At 41.0% G+C, this 22,910-nt stretch overlaps 1 protein-coding gene and 1 pseudogene across 3 annotated transcripts; one reads left to right on the top strand and one right to left on the bottom strand.

The window, feature by feature from the left end:
- Positions 1 to 4,686: 4,686 nt before the first annotated feature.
- Positions 4,687 to 20,807, bottom strand: LOC107376664 (trichohyalin). 3 transcript variants are annotated; one of them, XM_070542664.1, is made up of 19 exons: positions 20,690 to 20,807; positions 20,525 to 20,551; positions 20,146 to 20,206; positions 19,194 to 19,461; positions 18,985 to 19,087; positions 18,785 to 18,860; positions 14,859 to 14,968; positions 14,515 to 14,690; positions 12,726 to 12,952; positions 12,548 to 12,658; positions 9,545 to 12,439; positions 9,175 to 9,322; positions 8,975 to 9,080; positions 8,425 to 8,581; positions 8,283 to 8,348; positions 7,011 to 7,079; positions 6,799 to 6,931; positions 6,625 to 6,707; positions 4,687 to 4,987 (listed from the first exon to the last, which is right to left on the bottom strand). In XM_070542664.1, the coding sequence occupies exons 2-19, from the start codon at positions 20,539 to 20,541 to the stop codon at positions 4,931 to 4,933; spliced, it is 4,863 nt and encodes a 1,620-aa protein (XP_070398765.1). In that variant the 5' UTR covers positions 20,542 to 20,551; positions 20,690 to 20,807; the 3' UTR covers positions 4,687 to 4,930. The 3 variants fall into 3 exon arrangements, 2 of the variants coding, with proteins under 2 accessions (XP_070398765.1, XP_015801379.3); XM_015945893.3 differs by lacking the exon at positions 20,690 to 20,807 and having other exon boundaries at positions 7,014 to 7,079; positions 20,525 to 20,669; XR_008565783.2 differs by lacking the exons at positions 4,687 to 4,987; positions 6,625 to 6,707; positions 6,799 to 6,931; positions 7,011 to 7,079; positions 20,690 to 20,807 and having other exon boundaries at positions 8,296 to 8,348; positions 8,975 to 9,096; positions 20,525 to 20,669.
- On the top strand, positions 20,604 to 22,828 carry LOC129166965 (nuclear factor 7, brain-like; annotated as a pseudogene).
- The last annotated feature ends 82 nt before the right edge of the window (positions 22,829 to 22,910 follow it).

Below are 22,910 nucleotides of genomic sequence, written 5' to 3'. Positions count from 1 at the left end.
GTCACTTATTTTAGTTTATTAATAAATATTGAAATAAACTGTAGATGGGAGTCCTATCTACAAATTCTATCATAGGACATTTGTACATTTCATTTTTTATTTATTTATGTTTATTTTTGTCCCTCTGTCTGGGCCCCATCCAGCCAATCAGGCCCTAGGCACGTGCCTACTTTGCCTTTGCGTTACCGACGCCGTTGGTGAGACGGACATTAGAACTACTTGTGAACTACTCAACCTTCCCCTCACCCCAATCCTAACCTTAAGGTCAGTTTATGGACCTTAAGGTCAGGATTGGGGTGAGGGGAAGGTTAAATAGTAGAATAATGTCCGTGTGACCATGCACGTCAAACAGTGACTCCAGCGGAGCCACGTGATCCAGCGTGTCCCTGATCATCGTCTCCTGACGCGCTGGGGCGTCCCGAATCGTCATGTATTGACGCTTGGTCACGCGTCATATTTTGACGCCTTTGGTGTGAGAATGTGTTGGTGTGTCACTTGCCTTTATTTGTCATCTAGAATCTTCTGGTGCTGGCAACAGCTATGAAATGTGCGGAACAGTAGGGAGAAAGTAATTTTTTGCTTGTAAAAATAGACTGAAGTAACCACATTTGACCACAGGTCATTCTTACATATTGCACCTTTAAATGTGAAATCCTTGTGTTAGTGTTGTGTCAGCTGTCTGACCAACTCACACGCACAGGGGCAGCTCTGCATCCAACTACACCAGGAATCGGTGCTGTGCTCTCCCAGAGTCCCTTTTCACACAAGGAGCAGTTGCAGGGAGAGGAAGGTGTGTGTTGGGTTTTAATGAGGTGTGATGTTCCTCTGCAGCAACATGACTCCAGGGAAACACAGATGTGTGATCTGTAATATTCACAGAAATCTGACCTTTGTTCAAAGGAGTAACAGAACCCACTCATAAAAGCTTGTCTTATAGGGTAATTATAGATTAAGGGAATTATCTTAAGGAACATTTATTACTTCTTTGAATGGTATAAATGAGACAAATATTACTCCCGGGGTATTTGTGAGTGAGCTGTTCAGAAGGTATCTGGGGGTTTTGTTTTAAGACCACTCAGCAGTCTGCCTGTAATACAGTAAGGGTTAAACATGTAACGTGAGTTTAACTGCTGAGTAACGACCACGACAACTCTGTTTACTAATCCTATTTTTAGTCAATAACACTCCTGAACATGTTAAAAGAAATGTGCTCATATCTCGTTAATTTTAAAATGTCATTAGTTTATCTGACATCAAAACCCAAACGAGTTTTGTAGTAAGTTTGTAAGCAGACATTTGTCGTTAGAAGTAATCTGAATCTTTTTTCATCGCTCCACTTTTAAGTAAAAAAAAAAACTAAAACAAGGATTGAAAATACCCTTAAGATTTCTATCACAACAACTTTTACTTTAGTTTTGAAGGCTTCAAATTCAGTAAAAGTGTTAGATTTTTAAAAGGCAGATAAATATAAGCTTGATTTGATTTTCTGCCCTTTTTTTTTTTAGAGATTTTCTATATTTTGTAAAAGAGTCTGCTTGCTCCTAAAACTAAAACGTAATTCTATTTGGATTGAAGCTATACAATTTTTCATGTATCTTGATTTTAATGAAGACAGACTTTTAAGAAGTTTATTGATGTGCTACATTTTTCTCAATACATTTTACAAATGACACAATAATAATTGTATTATTGTGTAATTAAAGTGTAAAAATGTAATAAAGTGTAATTACTGTGTAAAGCAGTATTTACTGGGAATGACTAATAAAATAAAACTAGAATTGAACCTGAGTTACATGGTAATAACGGTTTAAGAACTCAGAAACAATAATACACTGTAACTTACTATGTAATTACCATTTAATTACTTAGTAATTAGGGGACTGCAAAAGGAAGCATTACCCAAGTTTGTTCAAATGCAACATGTTTCAAAGGAGGAAAATGGCATCATCTTAACAAAATGTCCAACTCCCTGTTGGTCTGGAGACACCGCAAGTGAGTTCCGACCTCTATAATCCTCAAAGCATGGCTTTGGGATGACGGTTTTAATGCTCCTAGGGGGCGGCGTTTGATAAATAAGCCACAACCACCAAATACTTGCATAAATATTTGTAGTGGTAAATAAATATCTTAGATGCAAATTGTGCAAATTAGAGGCAAATGTATGGTCTTGGCATGCCTCTGCAACCCCCCTCTTTTTCAAAACTTCCCAGTACTGAATGCCAAGTGACCCCCACTTGTCTTCTATCTTCTATTACTTGGAAAAGAGTCATGTTGATAAGGTGAAAGGGGTCAAATAGGGACCTTTCAAAGTAAAATATGATACTTCCTGTTTGGAGGGGGAGGGAGGTGGTGGCTTTGACAACATCATCATTTGACTGTTGCAGTTAGGGGCCAGAGGAGGACCAACCTCATCAGGTTTAATTACTCCGTGACTCTCTGTGCTAAAATTATGGCAAGTTAAAATGGTTGGCGTGAAAAATGAAGTGAAAGTTTGAGGCCTCCTTAAAGAGTAACACCCCCCAAAAAAATTTTTTTTTGCTTAGAAACTGTATAATTGGGTCTTTACAAATGCAATCTTTCTGTTTCTGTGCATTTTTTGACATGTTTGTGTAAACCTGATTAAAGCTTCTTTCCGGAGTATTTCTCTTATCCGATGGCACCATCTAGTGGCAGACAAGCGTATCACACAAAACCACTGTTGCTCTGTTTTTTTTAAGATGGCGACTTCACGTTTCTGTTTTTTAATGTGCTTCTGTAGCCGACAAACAGAGCTAAAACACGTTGTTTTACGAGTATTATTCTCATGCCATGCTGTGTTTTCATATATTTATATTTTAGAGACGTTCTTGTCCGTGAAAAGATCATCAACTTTGCATCAGCCGAGGTATTCCTTAAATTTTAAGCGTCTAAGCGGCAGTCTAACGCTATTGGTTAGTTCTGGTCGGCGCTCAATTTCCTATTGCACAGAGCTCTGCCGGGCAGAGGGCGTGCTTTGCAAAAAAAAAAAGACGTATTGCTCATATTATATCACAGTACATGAAAAGATAATCACTTTTACGGATTTCTGACAAATCACACATAATTTTTGAAAGAGGAAAATTCCGGAAAGCAGCTTTAAATCTACAGTCTAGGTCTAAAAATGTCTTAGTGCTGCCCCCTGTGGCAGAACAGCAGCTACTACATTTTAAATTTGTGATTGACTGGGGCTGGAACAATTTCACGTCATCGGTACAGTCTCCTCCCACTCCCCCTCCCTCCCAGGATGGAAATTCCCCACACTTGGCCATGCTACTCTGTGCCTCCTGGCAACGTGCACTTTCATAGCATTTTTCAAATCTTGACTGGAGGTGGAGTTACGTTTTCTGATGGTGTGCAGTCCCTCTTCAAATAAAAACCAAAACTCAACATTTTGATCACCGTATTTTCCGGACTATAAGCCGCTACTTTTTTCCCACGCTTTGAACCATGCGGCTTATAATGAGGTGCGGCTTTATTGAAGATTTTCCTTCACCTGCAGGGGGCGCTTTAGCAGAAAGTGAAACAGGTGGAAGTCAAAAGTGGAAATCGAAGAAAGTGCTCATTTTAATTTAGCACATGCAAGCAGCCGGCACGGCGAAGATTATTTTTCTAATTTATCATGGTAACTACACGTATGAGTTCATATGTTGCCGCATTTAAGTTGAAGGCCATCGATCTGATAGTAAAGGAGGGAAACAGTGCTGCCGCACGTAAGCTTGGCATGAATGAATCCATGGTTCGGCGCTGGAGACGGCAGCGGGAAGAACTCATTCAAGCCAGCTTCACCCGGGGATGATGACAGCAACACCGACAGCGACACTGACATCGCCACAGAAAAGGTATGTGACGAAGCTCTTCTGAGGCTGTTCAACTCCGACACTGAAGAAGAGGACTTTAATGGCTTTAGTGTGCAAGATTAAGATGAGAGCGAATGACTTCTTCTGGTAGGCAAGTGTGTTTTATTTACTAACCAGGCATGTTTTGTGTGCAGTTTTTATTTTCTAATCATCCAGGGCTTATTAATGCTGTGTCAGCGCTGTTCTTTTCTTCTAAACATGCATGCAACTTACCGGTAATAACGTGTCATTTCTGTTTTTATTTTATAACCATCCAGAAATATGAATGCTATCAGTGCTGTTTTCTTTTCTAAACTTGCAGGCACGTTCACCCGTGTTTAAAATTCGGTTTGTTGAATTAAAACAACAACGAAAAACCTCCATGTAGCGTCTTTCTGTCTAATTATCCTATGTTATGGCCATACATGCGCTGTGCGCCGCGGCTTGTATTTGAATGTGGCGTGTGTGTGTAGAAACCCTTTTTTTTTTTTGTTGGTGCGGCTTATATTGAGGTGCGCTCTATAGTCCGGAAATTATGGTAAATCTTCAGGAGGAATTTGATCAAATGCGGTGGTTGTAAAGAGCCAAAACGGGGTCAAAATGGCTTGTTCAATCTAATATGGCCAACTTCCTGTTTATTTGAAAGGATGGGCATGGGAGTGTTTTTTGTAGGTCTCATTAAGTTGTACAAGTGTAAATTACATCATGACTCTATGGTAAAGTAAGGTTGATGAGGAGAGGGTTTGGAAAGTCGCAAGGCTGTTTCACTATTTCTATTGTGACTTCTCCAAGATCTTTAAAATATAAGATTCCACACCATGACGGACACGTGTAACATTTGGTGAGTTTTAATAGGTTAAGGCCTCCAAAAAGCCAATAAAGTTTCTGCAAGAATGATATGAAACACGAAGAACAAGAGGCCTTTGCAGTGCTTCCACTGCTCGGGCCTAACAAAGTTTCTTACACTGTAAAACATTATACATCTTATATGATTATGACGTAATCTAAGGTGTAAGACAAAATTATACGTGTAAAAATTGCCCTGATGAGTGGATCCGTCGCCCATCTTCCTTACATCAGAATGATTCAAACAACTTCAGTTTTTCTTGAATAGAAAGACCTTCTTTTAAACTCTGAAACAAATAAAAACATGAAAAAGTAGATTTAACAAAATGGCTGCACATCTAATAGTGGTTATATGGACTTTTTTATAATGTGCAAATAGTAAAAGTTGTGGTAAAATCTTCAACGCTTTAGCGAGTATAAAATATAAAACTACAAATATAAACATTCCTATACACTCATCTGCCACAATATTGGGTACACCTATCTAACTGCTCGTTAACGCAAATTAATAATCAACCAATCACATGGTGACAACTCAACGCATGTAGGCATGTTGACATCGACCAGACAATCCGCTGCAGTTCAAATTAAGCTTCATAATGGGGAAGAAAGGTGATTTAAGTAACTTTGAACATGGCAGGGTTGTTGGTGCTAGACAAGCTGGTCTGAGTATTTTAGAAACACTGATTTTCTGGGATTGTCACACACAACCGTTTCTAGGGTTTATGGAGAACAGTCTGAAAAAGGGAAAACACCCAGTGAGCGGTAGCTCTGTGGGCGAAAATGCCTTGTTGATGCCAGAGGTCAGAGGAGAATGGCCAGACTGGTTCGAGCTGATAGAAAGGCAACAGTAACTCAAATAAATAACCGAGGTATGCAGAAGAGCATCTCTGAACGCACAACACGTCGAACCTTGAGGCAGAGGGTCTACAGCAGCAGAAGACCACATCGGGTGCCACTCCTGTCAGCTAAGAACAGGAAACCGAGGCTACAGTCACACAGACTCACCAAAATTGGAAAAATATTGCCTGGTGTGATGAGTCTTGATTTACCAGCTCAGTGGCCTAGTGGTAGAGTGTCCGTCCTGAGATTGGGAGATCGGGGTTCAATCTCTGTTCGGGTCATACCAAAGACTTAGAAAAAAGTGGGACCCAATGCTTGACACTCAGCATTAAGGGGTTGGATGGGGGGTTAAACCACCAAATGGTTCCCGAGCGTGGCTGTGTCTGCAGCTCACCGCTTCTCCAAGGGATGGGTCAAATGCGGAGAACAAATTTTGTACACACATCAGTGTGTGTGACAACTGATGGGACTTTAATTTCTGCTGTGACAATTAGATGGTAGGGTCAGAATTTGGCATCAACAACATGAAAGCATGGATCCATCCTGCCTTGTATCAACGGTTCAGGCTGGTATTGGTGGTGTAATGGTGTGGGGGACATTTTTCTTGGCACACTTTGGGCCCCTTGGTACTGATTGATGATCTTTGCAACGCCACAGCCTACCTGAGTATTGTTGCTGACCATGTCCATCCCTTTATGACCACAGTGTACCCATCTTCTGATGGCTACTTCCAGCAGGATAATGCATCATGTTATAAAGCTGGAATCATCTCAGACTGGTTTCTTGAACATGACAATGAGTTCACTGTCCTCAAATGGCAAGTCACCAGATCTCAGTCCATTAGAGCACCTTTGAGATGTGTTGGAATGGAAAATCTGCATCATGGACGTGCAGCCGATAAATCAGCAGCAGCTGCATGATGCTTTCATGTCAGTATGGACCAAAACCTCTGAGGAATGTTTCCAGTACCTTGTTGAATCTATGCCACGAAGGATTAAGGCAGTTCTGAAGACAAAAGGGGGTTCAACCCGATACTAGCAAGGTGTACCCAATAAAGTGACCAGTGAGTGTAGCTGTTTACCTTTGATCTGATTCCTCTTATCTGACGCATAAACGATGATTTCTTTGGAAAAGGAGGATTGTCTGTTGCTGCTGCAGGATTGTCTGATGAGTCAGAGATGGAGAAGAAAAACATGTCAGCCTGCAGAAATGGTTTCCTGTTTTGGTAAAATACATTAAATACGATATTTCTGACTGGGGCCGTGTCCTGGAGGGACTCTGCTTGGAGACCAGGTAGCAAACTTTGAATCAGCTCCGGCATGATGAAAGGCTTCGCTGTTGTCTGTTCTTTGAAGGTCCTTCACCTTGTTCTCTGCATAAACTTTGTCCTTTTAACAAATACAAATATGGTCGTTACTTTAGTTTCATAATAACTGCAATGTGTTTTTAATAAAATTTTATCTCTACCACCATTCGGGTCGTTTCCAACTCATCTCTGAGACATTGCATCTCTGCATCTTTGGCCCTCAGAATCATCTGTTTCAGTGAAATATATAAAAATTAAACTTCAGTTTTCAAAGAATGAGAAACAAGCTTTCACTTTGGTCATTTGTGCTGAAACGTGGTTTATAAATCATTACCATACCATACCATACCAATTTTATTTATATAGCACATTTAAACACGGCATGAGAGCCCACCAAAGTGCTGAACAAAAACACACAATAATCGGAGAAGTTAGAATGTTGTCTTTGTTTTTGAAAAAGAAGAAAAAAGATCTTGTTTATTATTGCTGTAAAGTTGCAACGTGCAGCGTTAAGATTAAATGTACATAATTCAACAAAATTCAACCCCTGAAAAATTAATAATTATATCCCATTATTTTTGACATGGAAGGGGCGGGGCTAAAACGTTGTACTGGAGCCAGCCACTAGGGGGCTTTTCAAATCAATCATGATTGTTTCATGTAGTTTTTCATTTACATTGATCCATACGTAATAACGTGATTTTGTCATAAATGCTGGAGAGGGATCGACAGGAGGCGGGCAGTTAAACTAAACTTAATTCTTATAAAATAAATCTCCAGAGCTTTAAGTTTTCATACAACAACTACTTTTTAGTCTTCATTTTTCTCTGCCTTGTATATTAAAAGATTTCCCAGTTACTAAAAAAAACATAGATGTGGTTAGCATGGTGACACTAATGAGCCAGTGACAGCAGCCTTAACATTTCTTTTAAAGAAGAAGAAAATATCATTTCTATAGCGCCTCTCAAGATGAAAAAAAAAATAAAAATAAAAAAATCACGAGGCGCTTCACAAAAACAAAAAATGTAAAAATGTAAAAAAGAATTTAGAAAATGATTAAAAATATATTTAAAATGAGCAAAAATAGACAATTGTGTTTAAAAAAAGTTAAGAAAGAGAGAGTGAATAGGAAAGAGGAAAATCAGTGGATCCTGAGGAAGGTGGAATAGGTGGGGAGAGCAGAAAAGGGAGAGGGTGATAAAGGTCACACAAAAGCCAGCCTGAACAAGTGAGTTTTCTGCTGCTTTTTAAAGGAGACCACTGAGTCCATTGATCTCAGGCTCAGGGGGAGAGAGTGCCAGAGTCTGGGGGCCACAGCAGCAAATGATCTGTCACCTTTGGTCTTTAGCCTGGTGCTGCACAACCAGTTTTGGTCTTAGATTATAACTAAAGCACATTCATATTCCTATAATTTGTTGAAAAAAGATCCATACCTCCATCTGGTAGATCTTGCTGACCTGTGGATTTCCTGGTTGCTGAAACAACTCATCTCTCTCTCTCTTAAAAGGTCACAAAGAACAGAAACATGAGTGTTATTTAAAAACACTCAATTAGCACACTCTGCTACGTTTCCACCTCCTTGTCTTTAAGCTGCTTGTTTTCTTTCTGGTACTGCGTCACCAATCTCCTCTCATCCTGCAGCTCCTGGCTCAGCTGAGTGTTCTCCAGGCATTTCTCCATGTGCTGAGATGACAACACCTCCAGCTCTTTGTGGAGTAATTGGATCTCCTTCCTGCGATGACAAAGCAGCGGCACGGATGATGTTGGACGTTAAGTGAATTTTGGAGGAAATTATATTAGAAAGGATGGAGCTGATATTTGATTAATGAACCATAAACAGAAGTCATAATGAGAAGCTGGGGGAAAAATACTGTTCCGGGGACAAATTACAAGTCGCCGCACAGACAAGTTATGGAGATTTATTTATTTGTGGGAAATGTGTAGAAATGCTCAGTCCCAAAAAAATAGAACAGAAGTTTGTTTACAGGTGACACTCCAAAAATTAGAATATGGTGCAAAAGTCCACAAATAGTTATAATTCAGTTCAACAAGCCTAAAAGAGCAACACACACAGCAGCATAGGTAAAAAAAAGTTTTTTTAATAATATAAAAATCCTTCACTCACTCATATTCCATTTGCAGTTCGGTGACATCAGCGCTCTCCCTGATCTGCTGAGTTTGTTTGTTTCTCTCCAGCTCCTTTTTGTGAGCTCTTCTGATGGCTACAATGGCTTAAAATGCAAAATTCTGCTTAAGATATATTTAAAATAGCTCATTCTTCTGTGTAAGCACGTATTCATAACTGTTAATGACCGTGCAGCATACCAGTCATGGTAGCAGCCGTTTCCTCCTGCAGAAGTTGGTCCTTCTCCTTCAGAAGTTCAGCCACCTGCTTCTGATGCTCTTCCTGGATGTCTTTTAGGATCTTCTTGTGCATTTCCTCCATGGCTGCAAAGCCATGATCGCAGGATGCCTGTTTTAAAATTAGGATTTAGCTTCACATGGTCTTATAAGTACAGCGTGCATGATTAAGAACACACAACACACTTTGGTCTAAAGATCAGTCTCCTTGATGTGTCCTTTGATTAACTAAAGTAAGAAAATTTCTCATTTTCAAGACATTTTTGATAGTTTCCGATAAAAGTCATTTTTAAAATCAAGAAAAAAATCTGACAGCAGTGACTGGTAGCATTACCTGTAGTTTTTCCAGATCTCTCAGATACTCCTCCCTTATGGCAGCTGCATCAACGTCCACTGTTTGGACCTCTTTGGCGTGACTTCCTGCTGTAGCCTGGTCAGATAAAGAATGGGTGTCTTCTTTCAGAGGAGACGTCTCGCTGCAGGCTTTTTCTTTGGAAACACCAGATTTGGTGTAGCATCCATGTAATTGTTGCATCTCCTCCTCGTGGATCTGCTGGAGTTCTTTGATCTTTTCCTGAAACTCATTTTCAACCTTTTTCATCTGCTCCTTCTGAAAATCCTCCATGTTCTGGATGTCTTCCAGGAGTCTTTGGTTCCTGGCCTCTGCAGACAGGATCTTCTTCTCCGCCAGCTCCAGCTCTTCTTTCAGAACGTCGTTGTCCTCCTGAAGCTGATTTAAAGTGTGGCTCAGCATCTCCTGCTTCTTGCGCTCTCTGCAGAGAGCTTGCAGATTGTTCTGCAGAACTTCTGTTTGCTGAACCTCCTGCTGTAAGTCCAAGTAAAGCTTGTCTGATAAATATATCAACTTGACTTGCTCCTGAAAAAAATTTAGGTCATCTGTTGAAGCCTTGTCCACTCCATGGTCCACCTCATCTTCAGGAAGCTCCTGGCACATATTGTAGAGGAACGTAGCCCTCCTCTGCAGCCGAGATATGAGTTTCTCCAACAAGCCTTGATCTTTCTCTGCCTTTTTCTCATCAGATTGCTCCTTTCTAACTGGTTTTGCAGCTTCATTTGAACTTCTACCCTCCAACTTATCCGTCTCCTCGTAAGCAGCCAACTCTGATGGACTGATTTCTGCAAGACCTTCCCTTTGATGGTCTGCCTCCTGATTGTTTTGAGTCACACTCTGTTGAAGTTTTAAAGCAGCGTAGATGAGCTCTGCTTCTGCGCAGAACCTTCCGATTTTGTTCTCTAGGAATTCCTCCCTGTCCCATTGTGCTCTCCCCGACGACGTCCTTTCTTCAGCTTTCAGGCTGATTCTCTGAGAGATGAGGCTTTTGTAAATGCAGGCCACATCTTCCTTGTCCTTTCTTTTAGCTGACGATAACTCACAAATACCATTTTGGGTCTGGAGGACAGACACCATTTTCTCAATTACAAATAGCTCCCTGATCAAATGCTTGCCAACACTCGAGATATCGTGTGATGGTTGAGTGTCAGTGAAGGTAGAAATGATGTCACCTTCAGCTCCGGCAAGTTTCTCATCCCTGAGGATCTTACCCTCATCTTTAAACGCATTACGTGAGTCACGCTGGACTCGCTCTGCGTCCTTCTCCCCATGTTGAAGGCAGCTAACAACACTGGCCAGTTGCCGTTCAATGTCTGGGATGTTAACCGGAGTTGCTTGCAGCCTCTCTCTGCAGGCCTGAACGATGTTCAGCGCCACCTGAAACCTACCGACCAGCATCCTGCAGCGGCTCTCCGTCTCCTGGGCAAAGCGTTGGCTCTGTTTGGCCTGACTGTGGAGTAGCAGGCTGAGGTGCTGGGCGGTCGCTCGGCTTTGGGTCAGCTGGGAGTAGAGGTGAGGATCCTGGCCGCTGATGTGGCTCTGGTGTTCCTCTAGGCTGTGCGTTAGGTCTCTCAGTTTCTCCTCTGTGACAAACAGCTTTGTTTCAAGTACTTGGATTGCCGACACAAACTTATCTGGGTCGTCTCCGGGGCTGATGATGTACTGGTAGGATGCGTCCACGGAGTGAGAGCGTGCTCTCGGATCTGTGCTGCTTACCTCAACGTCTTTAACGATGTTCGGTTGCTGAGAACTGTTTTCATTTACAGTGAAATACTCAGGTGTTTGTTGTTGTTTGTGTCTGAGCTCAGTGTGCTCTGAGGAGCCATCCTTCTGCGGAGAAGAGCAGGTACAACCTTCCATTCGTTCATTCAGTTTCACTTCTGTCTCCTCCAAACTGTTACCCAGAACCTCCATCTTTAATAAAACTTCACTCAGCTCCTGCTCCTTCCTGTCCAGCAGTCTTTCGTAGCCTTCTCTGATGTCCTGCGTTTCGGCCTCCCGTTGCTGGACCTTTCCCAAAGCCAGCTGCAGATCCTCACACGCCCTCTCGTACGAGTGCTCCAGGTTGTAGTAGTGTGTTTCTTCTGTCTTCAAGCGGTCCTGAAGCCTGCTCACCTCCCTGTCTGCCTCTGACAGCTGGCTCTGCAGCTCCTGACAGCGATGACGGAGCTGCTCCCGCTCCTCCTGCAGCTGCTGCACAGCTGATACCGTACTGGCCAGTTCCTCCTGCAGCTGTCGTTGGGCCTCTTCAATCTCCCTGGTCAGTGCTTGACTCTTACTAAAGGTCTCCAGCTGCTGCTCAGCCCGTTCTAGTTTGTCCTGGAGGTTCTGCGAACGCTGCTCAGCCTGAGCCAGGCCAGCAGCCAAGCTCCTTCGTTCTCTCTCCTGACTCGCCTGAAGGAGCGTGAGGTGATTCTGCAGTCGAGCCTCCTTCTCGGCCTGGGTGTCCTCGTGAGCACGAAGCTGAGCTGATATCTCCTGGAGATGTTTTCTCAGCTGTTCAGCCTCTTCTTGGAGACCTTGTTGACTCTGCAACTCCTCCTGCAACTGTAGCAAGCAGGACTCAGCTTCCTTCCTCTTCTCTTCACTGATGCTCAGCTGGGACGTTAAGGAGGCCGTGCTGTGCTCCCACTCCTCCTTCTGTTCCCGAAGCCTCTGGAGATCCTGCTCCAGATGGACCTGAGCAAGTGCTGTTGCATCTCCCGTGACTAACAGCTGAGCTTGTTGAGCTAGCAGGTCGACTCTTCTCAATAGTTCAGCCTCTTGGGCCTCCTCCTGACTCTTCTTCAGGGCATCTAGCTCCATGTGGAGGTTGTGGTTTATCTTCTGCAGGTGATGTGAAGTCAAAGTTTTATCAGGAGATGAACTGATGCCGTTCTACAGGACAAAACCAAATAAAATAAGCCACATTTATGGGGAACAATCCTGACACATTTAAGCATCCAAATGCTTTAAATATGAGAGCGGGTTTTAAAATATTTTTACCTGGGAAGTAAAAAGTTTCCCTGAATGAATTTCTTTTTCCTGTTGAAGCTCATCCTGCAGGTTCCTGTTCAGCTGCTGGATCCGAGACAGTTCCCTCTGTGTTTGCTGCAGCTGTAGAGAAACATTTGTTGCACATGATTCCATTATTTCGTGCTTTTATTGTCAGTTCTGATCTCACCTCTTTGACAAGCTGTGCCGTTTGCAGCTCATGAGGCAGAACGTCCTTGCTTGTAGTGATGGTGAGGTTATTGAAATCCTGTCGCTCTTCCTGGGTGTTCTCACACCTCTGAGAACTCTGCTCAGAGTTTGGGTGTCCCTCACAATCCTGGTGACCATTAATCACCACTGTGGACGGCGGGCTGTCCCTCTGAATGCTTCCAGCGCACAATGACAATTCTGTCATTCCTGCAGAACAAAAAAAAAGTTGCTAAATTGCAAAATTACTAATTGTGGCTGCGTGTGTAAAAGAACATTTACCGAAAGTCATTTTTAGAACATATAGGTGAATTTTTATAGCAAAAATAAAAAGATATACACAACAGGGAATGAAAGTTTCTGAAATTAAGTTCCTGGGGGTAAGTATAGATGATAAAATAAGCTGGAAATCACATGTTAAACACATACAGGGTAAAATTGCAAGGAGTATTTTATTACTGAATAGAGTCTCACCTTATTACCTACTCCATATTCTTTACTCCTCTGTTATTCTGACGTATTTTAACTATGGTGTGGAGGTATGGGGTAACACCTATAAAAGCACTTTGTCTTCAATAACTGTTCTACAAAAAAGAGCATTAAGGACAATTCGCAAGACTGGTTAGAGGTCACACAAATCCTCTTTTCTTAAACTCAAAACTGGTCAAATTCATAGATCTGGTGCCGTTTCAAACAGCAGTGATCATGTTCAAAGCTATAAATAATCTCCTCCCTGATAATATTCAGAAATAATTTTTCATCAGAGATGGAGGATACCAGTTTTGAGGTGAGCTCCATTTTAAACAACCTGCTGTTAGAACTACGATGAAAAATTGGTGTATTTCAGTTTCTGGAGTAAAGTTATGGAACGGATTGAGTGCTACATTAACCCTCCCAGGCTGAAAATAAGTTCTGATAAAAGGACGAACAACTAAGTCCTTCGGGGGTACGTCTGAGTTAAAAAATGCTCATGAAATATGTATGTGGAGTAACCAGGTAGGTAGGTTTTAACTGTTGAAAATCTGCAATGCCTGCCTCCAGAGGGTTAAAGCAATGTCCACACATATGGTTCAAAAATCAGTACAAAAAATGTTTTTTCACCCAACTATATAGAGGTTGAGAATTTATAACATCTGTACCCCAACATCTGTGTTTTAAATATTGTACATAGGTTATATATCTGTATGTACACGTTTTGGTGATGTTTAGATAGTGGTGCACATGTTTGTGTATGTATGTTCAGGCATTGTTTAGGAATGGATATGAATGTGTGTACATGAGGTTATGTATTGATGTACATACAAGGGTGTGTGTGTGTGTGTGTGTGTGTGTGTGTGTGTGTGTGTGTGTGTGTGTGTGTGTGTGTGTGTATATTCATGAGGGTTGGTAAACAAATACTTGTGAATGTCAATATGGGCACGAGTCCACATGTATCCTATTGCTAATCTTAGAGCCTACATTGACTTATGTTGTAGGTGTCATGACAACTACACAGGAGGACAGTGTTTGTTTCTTTGGTGTAAGCTTTTTTGTTGTTGTTGTTTCTTTTTTGTTTATTTAATTGAAAAAATGAGTAGGAACAACTAAGCTATTGCTTTAACCTACTTCCTGTTTCGAACAAATTTGTTTATACAGACACACACTTTTGAAATTTGTGACAGCACATGTTCGAAATAAAATAAAAAATTTAAAAAGTGATTTTAGATTTTGATGGATCATTATCAAACTAAATACAAATCTAGTGTTTTCAGCAGGAAGCAGACACTGAGCACCTTCACTCTCCTCCACCTGCTGCAGAGCATCAACTGGTGATGGAGCGGGTGAAGAGCACAAAAAGGCTACATCAGTTGAGCTCGATGCTCCTTCAGGCTGCGGCTGGTGTGACTCCTCTTTTTGTTCACCATCTCTGTTCTCTTCTAGCTGTTCTTCACTCTTCTCTGAAATTGAGCTGTGAGGAACAAAGAGTTATTCACTACATGTCACAACGTGGCTTTCTGCAGATCGACAAAGCTCATTAGACATTTAGTAAAGTTGCTCATTCAGACAAATCTCATAAAAGGTTTAATAAAAGGCAAAAACAAGGTTTAGGTGCTTTAGGTAATAATACAAACTCCACCTTGTGAGGTTCTGTGTGAGAGCTGGCCGCACATTTTTCAGAACTGCTTGGACCCAGTTGCTTTTCACCCCAGAGGTGATCGAACACAGCGTGTAGACGCCATCTTTGGTCTGGGGAAACAAAAACTGCTTATTTTAACCTCCTTGTGTGTAAAATTAAATGTTTATAGACTTTTGTAATGGTTCATCTACATCATCTGCAAAGATTGGACCAATTCTCAACATTACCAACAGGATCTATGGTAATCTGAGTCAGCACCTTAAGAGTGAAATCCAAGATTGTATGATACTGTTTTCTTAATCTGACTCTGTAACCAGAGTGTAGCATGACTTGTGTAATATTTGATTGTTTTATTGTTTTTTGTTTGTTTATTTAATTATTTCTGCATTGATTTTATGGAACTTTTTCCTCATTTATTAAAAAGAAAGTTTTTGCTTTTTGAGTACATGAAAACAGAACACCTATTTTTAAAGTGTTCACTCTATCTACATAAAGAGGATTTTCCCATCCTTTAGTGAGGGAGCAGTATTGCGACCCAGCCTTGACCTTTTGCCGTTCCTTCACCTCCCACGCCAGTACAACTTTGTAGGTACACCACTAATTTTAAAAATAGTATGGTATAATAAACATTTGCCTAAATGGTTGACAAAATTGTCAACATTTAAAAAAGCAAAAATTTAAAACTAGACCATGGGAGCTTAAAAAGCCACTTTTTTTGTTTTGTTTTTTACTTCTAGCTAGCAGCGCTATAATGCTAATGCTAGCCACATGTGGCTAAACAAGAACGGGTGGAAATTAGATTTCGGTTTTGTTACTTTTATTTCTGCGTCCCTTTATATCAATGCTAAAGCTAGCAATGTTTCTGCTAGCATCTCTGTTAACCCTCAGGCTTCATTAGGGACATTTTGTACAAAATTTTGTCACAAAACCTCTCTCTGAACAAATTTTGAAATTCAATTTGGAATTTTTTAAATAGACCAAGGGAACACCATGAAAAAAAAACACTATACCCTTGAGACTTTAGAAGACAAAAACGTCCGCTTGTAAAAGTGGCCATAAAAAATGCATATGTTAATTTTTATTTTTTATTTATTTATTTATTTATTTATTTTGCTTTTTGTTCATAGATCTGTTGAACAACTTCAGCCTTGCTCAAACATAAAAAAATCAATCATTTTGAGGCTTTTATCCCTTGAAATGCCAGTTTGAATACTCAAAGTCATTGCTGTAATTTATGGGGGGAAAACCCCCCACAAAAACTGAGTTATTTTCTAAAAAAGACATTTTTTTGCCTGGGGTGTTTAGTACAAATCAATCTTGATTATGTTATGAAATATCTAAAATTTTGAATTTTTTGCATTTATAGTTTTTACATAGCAACAGATTTAAAATTTACTATACAATCGAGCCATTAGAGGACAAAAACATCCACTTTTAAAACTGAGTTAAAAATGGTCCCAATTAATATTTTTTTCTGCTTTTTGGGTCTAAATCTTGTGATCAACTTCATTTCTGATCAAAAAAATCAAATATTGAATAATTAATCTAGATTTTAACCCTTTATATGCCAGTTTGATTATGTGATGCTCATTTTTTTCATGAAAAAAGCAGAAAAAAGAGGAGATAGTTTACATAAAACATGTTTTGAGTGACTGAAATCATTTTTTTAAATCAGCCTTGGATATGTCAAGAGTCTGGCAAAATATCACATTTTATGCTTTTTTTAGTTTTTGTGTAGCAGCAGATTTAAAATTTACCACCCTCTTGTGCCTCTTATGGACAAAAATGTCCCATTGACTTCAATGCAAACCACAGTTTTTGATCCTGCATCATCTGCAACAAATAATCATGCTTTCTGTGATGTTATGGTTTCATTTAGGACAAAAGTAGTCAAATTTAGGATTTTTACTGTTCACTCCCAAATTCAGTCATTTCTCCATATGTTGCTCAGGCGAGAAAGTTTACACACACATCCATGAGACATTGAATGTGTGCAGGGTAACAGCTAATATCCAGAAGAGTAAACAAGCATCTCTAATGTTTTTATGCCATGATTATAACAGGAAACTCTTTTTCTGACCTGATTATATTGTATTTCTTACTCACAAATACACATGAGGCACGAGAAAAGATAAGCTTCAGCCTGAGTTAAGTGTGAACACAAGCTTTTTATTCTAGAAGGCTAAGCGGCTGAAAATGGATGGATGGAAAGCTACAGTTGTGGTCAGAAGTTTACATACACTTGTAAAAAATATAATATAATGGCTCTACTGAGTGTCCCGTTATTTCTAAAACTCAGATTTTTCTCTGATAGAGTGATTGGAACAGATACTTCTTTGTCACAAAAAACATTCATGAAGTTTGGTTCTTTAATGTCTTTATTATGGGTTAACAGAGAAAAGTGATCACATTTGCTGGGTCACAAATATACATTCAGCAACATGAACTAGCAATTTTGGTGACTTAGAAACGTGTCAGTGAACTGAGCTTCATAGCATGGCCTCTTAACTTCTTGTGAGTGATTATGAGTGACTACAGCTGGTGACTTCTCTTAGGCCAGGTAAATAGGGCTCATTGGATACAAACGCCCACAAACGCTACAATGGGAAAGTCAAAGGAGCTCAGCATGGATCTGAAAAAGCAAATTATTGACTTGAACAAGTCAGGAAAGTCACTTGGGGCCATTTCAAAGCAGCTGCAGGTCCCAAGAGCAACAGTGCAAACAATTGTTTGTAAGTATAAGGTGCATGGCACTGTTTCATCACTGCCAAGATCAGGAAGAAAACGCAAGCTATCACCTGCTGCTGAGAGAAAATTGGTCAGGCGGGTAAAGAGTGAACCAAGAATCACCAAAAAGCAGATCTGCCAAGAATTAGAAGCTGCTGGAACACAGGTGTCATTGTCCACAGTCAAACGTGTTTTGCATCTGCATTGAATGAGAGGCTGCCGTGCAAGAAGGAAGCCCTTGCTCCAAAAGCGGCACCTTAAGGCTCGACTGAAGTTTGCTGCTGATCACATGGACAAAGATAAGACCTTCTGGAGGAAAGTTCTGTGGTCAGACGAAACGAAAATCGAGCTTTTTGGCCACAATGCCCAGCAATATGTTTGGAGGAGAAAAGGTGAGGCCTTTAACCCCAAGAACACCATGCCTACAGTCAAGCATGGTGGTGGGAATATTATGCTGTGGGGCTGTTTTGCTGCCAATGGAACTGGTGCTTTACAGAGAGTAAATGGGATAATGAAGAAGGAGGATTACCTTCACATTCTTCAACATAACCTAAAATCATCAACACGAAGGTTGGGTCTTGGGCGCAGTTGGGTGTTCCAACAGGACAAAGACCCCAAACACACATCAAAAGTGGTAAAGGAATGGCTAAATCAGGCTAGAATAAGGGTTTTAGAATGGCCTTCCCAAAGTCCTGACTTAAACCCCATTGAAAACATGTGGACAGTGCTGAAGAAACAAGTCCATGTCAGAAAGCCATCAAATTGAACTGAACTTCACCAATTCTGTCAAGAGGAGTGGTCAAAGATTCAACCAGAAGCTTGCCAGAAGCTTGTGGATGGCTACCAAAAGCGCCTAATTGAAGTGAAAATGGCTAAGGGACATGTAACCAAATATTAGCACTGCTGTATGTATATTTGTGACCCAGCAAATGTGATCACTTTTCTCTGTTAACCCATAATAAAGACATTAAAGAACCGAACTTCATGAATGTTTTTTGTGACAAAGAAGTATCTGTTCCAATCACTCTATCAGAGAAAAATCAGAGTTTTAGAAATAACGGGACACTCAGTAGAGCCATTATATTATATTTTTTACAAGTGTATGTAAACTTCTGACCACAACTGTAAATGCAACGTGGTGATCGTCTTGTTTTTGTCTGTCAGAATAAAAATTGAACATTTTTGCTGTGTTACCGTACATGCTTCTTTCCTTTGTTGTGATGATGACCTACTGAGGCTGCAGAGAAGGAAGAAGATGCTTGAGGATGAGCGGAGCTGCCAGGAAAAAAGATGTTGCCAAAAGCACAGATTACTAACATTCATTATCATAGAATTGGATTTAAAAAGTGAAGAACTAATAACAACAAATACTTTGGATAATGTAAAAAAACGAACAAACCTGATTTGCTGCACGGAGGATGCCAGCCTGACAGAATCCAGAATTTTCCTTCCTGTAGTTTGTCCTTTTTTCACTTGTGAAATTGATGCAGTTTTGTCAGCATCTTTTGTGGAATCAGAAACACCAAAAACAAAATAAACCATCCTTTACGAGTCTAATTAACCTTTTAAACACAGTCAGAGTTAGAGTTAACCATCATGAATATTTACCAGGGGATTTCTGATCCAGTCTGCTGAGCGAGCGGCTGCTTCTCATGAATGGAGCTGCAGTGAGAGATGCTGACTGGAGGGACGAAAAGCTCCGGCTGCTGCACAGGCGGGGAGCCGCTGCAGTTGGGTTGAATGCATGTCTGGCATTAGCCTGGTGTCCGAGGCTGGTTCTGCTTCCACCAACACCTTTACAGGCAGATGATTCTCCTCCTCTGCTGCTTTTTGCACTGTGAGCTCCGGCTTTAGCCTGCTTCCCTGCTATCAGAACCTTTGAGAGAGAGAAATGGAAGTAAGTAGGAGGTTATCAGATCAAAGTTACAACAAAAAGATTAATTTTTCACCTTTGAGGATGACAGGATTCAAATATAATACACCCCCATTCCAACATCTGACACGTGGAATCCAATAACCCCACAGAGACCGGCTTTTAATCCTGACAAGAGCTCCTAATTTGCTTAAGTACCATCTGACTGTCAATGTGGCCCCACACACACACACACACACACACACACACACACATCTGAACTTAATTGTGCTTAAGGATTTAAGAGCCGGATAGTGGGGGGTCTACTCCAGCCTCAGAAGATGCAGCCTCAACAACTGCAGGGGTAATGAATCTGTGGCTCCACCACAGGATGGTAAAATCAATGTGCGGAAGGGTTGGGAGTCCTGACAGTGCCATTTGTGCAGACCAAGCGGATCTCTGGTCTTTAATGGGGATATAAATCAAATAAAATGGATTCAAAGCATATATCTTAAATCTGAGGAGAACATTTTCATTTTAACTCAACATTACAAGTATTTCACAGTTTAAATGCAACATTTATGATAAAGAGGGACATTTTTTTATCTTTAAAACAATCCAACACAGTTACGCTCTTTTATACAAGCTAATGCATTTTTAAATTTCATATTTTGAGCCGACACTAGATTTATTTCTGTTGACGCTCACCTTTTCCTGGTCCTGCAGAGGTTTGTTGGTCTTTGTGTTCATCGGTGTCTCCTGCCACCTGCTACAGATAATACAAAACTATCAATGAGACCCCAACATTCGCATGACAGCTGTTTACCATCCTTTTTATGATTTATTGGCCTTTTTTGAAATAATACAAAAATGCATGCTTCAACTTTTATTTATTTTGTTTACGCCACACCAATGTGTTCATCTCCACATCAGATACACATCAGTCCTTCTGAGACGTTTAGATTAACTGCTAATGTAACAAAAAAGAAATACTAGAAATAACATTCTAAACTTTTATAACTCAACTCAATGACTAATACTTGACAAAACTCTAGACGTTTGTAACAAGCTCTTAATGGATGCTTACCTGGGCTTTTTGGACATCTTGTTTACTCTGAAAACAAACAAAAGGTCCGATAAAAGTTTAAATAGAGTCTGCCATTTTTATGGCTGTAATTTAGAAAAAGAGTCTGCCTCCAGTCAGCAAACATTCAGCGAACAAGTCACAGACGGTCCAGTCCCAAAGACTCACCCGCTCTTAATCTTTACGGATTGACTCCATTAGAGTTTGGCAGGATTAAGTCCAGCAACGCTTTGGGATTAGCACGATGTGACTTTAGCAATCCTGACGTACCTAACCCCGACTCGCCTTAACATCAAGTCTGGGTTCACATTTTTCCAGAAGACACAAACAAGCATTGGTCTGCTGAGGATTTACAGCAACACTGGTGTGATCTGTGACCTCTGACCTCTGACCTGGCCTGAAAGCTCCTTCCAGACTCCAACCCTTGGCTGATTCTGTTCTAAATTTTCTCTTGTCAAGAAAATAATACAACAATTCAATAATTGCGCCCTCTCCTGGGCGTGTGATCTATCTGAAATTTAATTCTTTAAAGAGGAAAGTTGCTACTGGTGAGTCTTCTATCCAGGGAGGAAAAAAGTGGCTGAACAAACTGTTTTTCAAACTTTCCTGAGCTGCTTTGTTTGTTCAGAGACTTTCACGGACCCTGTGTCCCTGAGCTGCAGCCACAACTTCTGGTCAAGCTGCCTGCCTGAAGAAGTTCTGGGAACAAACCAAAACCTAAAACTGGCGCATTTGCAAAAGATCATCAAAAGATAAGCTGCTTGTGAATTTCAGTCTGAAGGAACTTGCTGATTCTTTTGCTGCAAGACAGAAATCAGGCTCATCAGAGACAGAAAAGGGAGAAAACAAAATGCACTGGTGGTGTGCAGCAAACACCCAGAAGAGCCCCGGCTGTTCTGTGGAGACGAGCATAGGTCCTGTGTCCTGTCTGAGTTTTCTCTCCATCACAGTCACAAAGTGATTCCTGTGGACCAATCAGTGGACGAGCTGAAGGAGCAGCTGGAATCAGACCTAAAGTCTCTGCAGGACAAGAGGAGCAAACACAAACAGGTGGAGAAAACCTACAACGATGTGATTGAATACTCCAGGGATCAGCTGATCAGTCCACAGAGAGACGAATCAGAGCTGAGTTCAACAAGATCCACCAGTTCCTGAAAGAGGAGGAGGAGTCCAGACTGCCAGCTTTGAGGGAGGAAGAGGAGCAGAAGCGGATGACCACCAGCAGAGAGATGAAGAGGACTCAGGAGCAGATCTCCTCTCTGTCAGACAGCCTCTCTGCAGTTGAAGACGTGCGGCAGAAAGACAACGTGACGTTCCTCAGCAGTTATGAAGACACTCAGACCAGGACCAGAATCCAGAGCTCAGTGTCAGATCCACAGCTGGTCTCAGGAGCTCTGATAGACGTGGCCAAACATCTGGACAACCTTTCCTTCAGAGTCTGAGAGAAGATGAGGGACATGGTCCACTTCAGTCGTGTCATCTTGGACCCATTCACAGCATACCCTGGTCTCTACCTGTCTGATGATCTGAACCAGGTGAGGCGTGGAGACACAAAGCAGCAGCTTCCTGACATCCCAGAGAGAAACACTAACAGTGGGGCTTCAGCTCAGGAAGACAGCTGGGAGGTGGAGGTGGGACTGGACTTTGAGTTTGATTTGTGAGTCGGCTGACAGGAAGGGACAGAGACGGGCAGCGCCAAAATGTGGGATATGGAGTTTATGGCATGGTCAGATGGTCAGAGTGAAGAAGAGACTCCCGAAGGTCAGAGACCAGCTGGACTATGAGTGGGGGGAGTTGTCCTTCTATGACTCAGAAGACATGTCTCACATTTACACTCACTGAGACACCTTCACTGAGAAACTCTTCCCTTATTTTGGTGTTAGACGGGTCGGAGCTGCTAAAACCTCCGAGATAAAAATATTTAAACTTGGATTTTCATCTGATGTTTAGACAAGTTAATTTTAAACGAAATAGTTGTGTATTGAATGCATCTTATTAGCACTAAGACCAACTAATGAACAGTGAACAGTCCACAAACTTTTATTTAACGTCACGTTTTCAAAACCCATGAGGATGAAGCTCGGAAACCAAATTTTTTATTGCATTTCTATGATTTGGAAAATCATCGCCCATCTCTCACTCTGCTCCTGAATGTTTCATATTCATGATTTAACATTAATTCAGGTCAGTGACATGTTTCTGGGTTTTCTAGTTACTGTTGTTGAGAAAAGAGCATTTCCTGTAATAAGACAAAAAAACTCAAGCATTTAACCTTTTTGGAACTTTAGACAGTTAAAATCTCTTTTCTTAGTCCGACTGTGACTTACGTTTGTTTTTAATGTTCCAACTAAATAAATTAAAACAAATTGTGCCTTTATTACAGACTAAA

Source organism: Nothobranchius furzeri, chromosome 12 (assembly GCF_043380555.1).
Source record: "Nothobranchius furzeri strain GRZ-AD chromosome 12, NfurGRZ-RIMD1, whole genome shotgun sequence".
Lineage (NCBI taxonomy): Eukaryota > Metazoa > Chordata > Actinopteri > Cyprinodontiformes > Nothobranchiidae > Nothobranchius > Nothobranchius furzeri.
Note: the sequence above shows the minus strand (reverse complement) of the source record. Positions and strands in the feature narration are given on the sequence as shown.